Consider the following 2,548-nt stretch of genomic DNA (forward strand, 5'->3'; position numbering starts at 1 on the left):
AATCCAATACGCCTCCATAATAAAACCTTAATATTCTCAATCTTTCATCAGTAGACTATATATATTTTCTTTTATCAGCTAACAAAGCCAAACCTTTATTTGTGTAGCACCTGTCGTGCTGAGATGAATCAAAGCACCTTATTGCACATGATCAACAGTACCACGGTAAGATTAAAGAAAATTGGCAACAAGTGTTGAAGGAAATAAAACTAAATCTGAAAATGAAAGTACAAATAAAAAAACCATTGGAGGAAAAAATTGCGGGTGGTCGACTCCTGATTGGAAGCGAGCGGGTTCGACTCCCGCCCATGTGTCGAAGTGTCCTTGGGCAAGACGCTGAACCCCAAATTGCCTCTGGTGGAAGGTTGGCGCCAGTGTTCGGCAGTGGAGCCACCACCAATGTAGGTAGAAAGCGCTATACAAGTATACGGCATTTACTGTTTACCATTTTAATTGTATCAGTCCCCGTCAAGGAGTTAAAGAGTCATCATTGAGCTATTTATGGTTTTTTATTTATTTATTTTTTTTTGTTTTTTTTTTTTTGCCTCTGTAACATATATTTTTAAGAAGAAGTAATTTTGAAAAAAAAAAAACAAGTCATAATGTCGCCCCTTATAAATACAAATGAACACATTTATAAGAACATAGTTGTAAAGTTATGGACAGTTTTATGAAAGCAGAGTCATAAAATTATGAGGAAAAGGGCAAAACTTTATGAGACTAAACTTTGAGAATTATGAGTAAAAAAGTTAATATTTTACAATAATAAAGTTATAATTTCCGGGTTAAGAATTTACTTGATTCAAGTCATAAATGTATGAGGCTGAAGTCTGTTCTCTAATAAAATTATATACAACCAAAATAGATGCAAAATTTAATGGGACGTGTAGAGTTGATTGATTGATTGATTGATTGATTGATTGATTGATTGATTGATTGATTGATTGATTGATTGATTGATTGATTGATTGATTGATTGGGTTTATTTCAATCATAGACTGTGGAAAACACAAGACAAAATCAATTTCACATAGATTTTTAAGCTCACAACAGAAATAATGGAATGTGTTGATTGAAAACAGTTATTTTAGTGTTGGTTTCACAAAAATAGAAATAAAAAGTATAACAGTGAGTCAACAGTGTTTCTTTAAAAGTATACGAACATTGAAAATAATTTCCTGGCTGTACATATTTGAAAAAGCCTGGCTTTTTCCTCATCATTTTATTGTTTTAAATGTGTTTCATTTATTTTCATGGTGGACCAAATACTCTGTCATACTTAATATGCATGTTTACCTTATTCCAGATAGTTCTATCACTCCACAAGGTGGCAGTAACTGACATATAGGATGTTAAAAGTAAAAGTATATAATTTACAATTTAAAATAAAAAATAATGAAAACCTGTCTTCAAAATAAAAAGTTTTTTGATGTACTTGAAGTTAAAAATAACTTTTTTAGTTTAATATGAATTGCTTGTAAGTGTATTGTCCTTTCTTGAATTAAAGTATTTTCATTCCAGTGTTTAATAGCTGGATGAAAAAATAAATGAAATTATAAAAATGAGCAAATATTTCCCGGGAAAACATGTTTGCTACTTTGTGCTTTTTAGGGAGTGTACACAACAACGCCGGAGGACTTCCTGAATCAGCAAGGCCTGACAAACACATGTAGCTTTTGTTGTTTATCTAAATAATCACAGTCCTTGATGATTATATTTTTACGTATATATTTTTAAATAACTTTTATTTCGAAATGATGAATGTTAGGATGACATAAAGTAAAGTTCAGACCTGTCCTGTTTGCTCATCTGAGGGCAGACGGGCTTTCATCTTCAGAACTCCTTTCTCCAAATTGATCTCGTGGCATTCTTTATCCAGAACTTTCTTCTTCTCTGTGGAGAATGACCCGGTGGGGGGCTCAGGCTTTGATTTCAAACAAAAACACCTGTCTGTCTGTGAGTAGAGTCTCACCTTCTTCCCTGCTGAAGCGCAGCACCGCCGTGCTGCTGCCCTCCTCATAGTCCACCTGGCAGTCTCCACCGCCCGACCTCCGGCTCTGGAAGTACTTCACCAGCTTGTTCTTCACTTTGGGGATGTCGCTCTTTTCCAGTTCGACCACCACTCGGTGGGAATAGGCGCCTGCCATCGCCCAGGCCCGGGCAGACTTAAGAGGTGAGCCGGGAGTTTGCTTTCACTTTTGATTCATGGGAAACGAAGACTATCTATCCGCCTGTCCCGCAGAGGCCTTCGGACCCGCAGAGTTCACAAACAAATCCGTCTGAACAGTCAGGAGGGTTAGAAGCAAATAGGTCTATGACGATAATAAAATAATACACTCCCTCTGCGCGAGTTTTCTTTCACTTTCTGTTTTTACGGGACTTTCCATTAAAAGGTGGCAGCAGGGGCGTGTCCACGATTTTCTTTTCCTGAGGAGAGGTGGGTAATCTGGGCTGGTAAATTATTTTTAAAGAGTTACTTTAGTCCCTGGATAAATCTATCATTTATTATTTATTTGAAAAAAAAAAAAGTTAATTTACTCCACACATT

General features: G+C 36.0%; 1 protein-coding gene across 1 annotated transcript; it reads right to left on the minus strand.

Moving 5' to 3' along the window:
• Nucleotides 1-1,792: 1,792 nt before the first annotated feature.
• Nucleotides 1,793-2,542, minus strand: LOC112141581 (E3 ubiquitin-protein ligase DTX3L; the record flags this gene model as incomplete). The annotated part of the gene is given in 2 exon segments (XM_024264730.2): nucleotides 1,793-1,893; nucleotides 1,973-2,542. Coding segments are annotated over 2 exon segments (276 nt in total), but the record flags the coding sequence as incomplete, so codon positions are not given.
• Between the last annotated feature and the right edge of the window lie 6 nt (nucleotides 2,543-2,548).

Source organism: Oryzias melastigma, unplaced genomic scaffold (genome assembly GCF_002922805.2).
Source record: "Oryzias melastigma strain HK-1 unplaced genomic scaffold, ASM292280v2 sc02015, whole genome shotgun sequence".
Classification (NCBI taxonomy): Eukaryota; Metazoa; Chordata; class Actinopteri; order Beloniformes; family Adrianichthyidae; genus Oryzias; species Oryzias melastigma.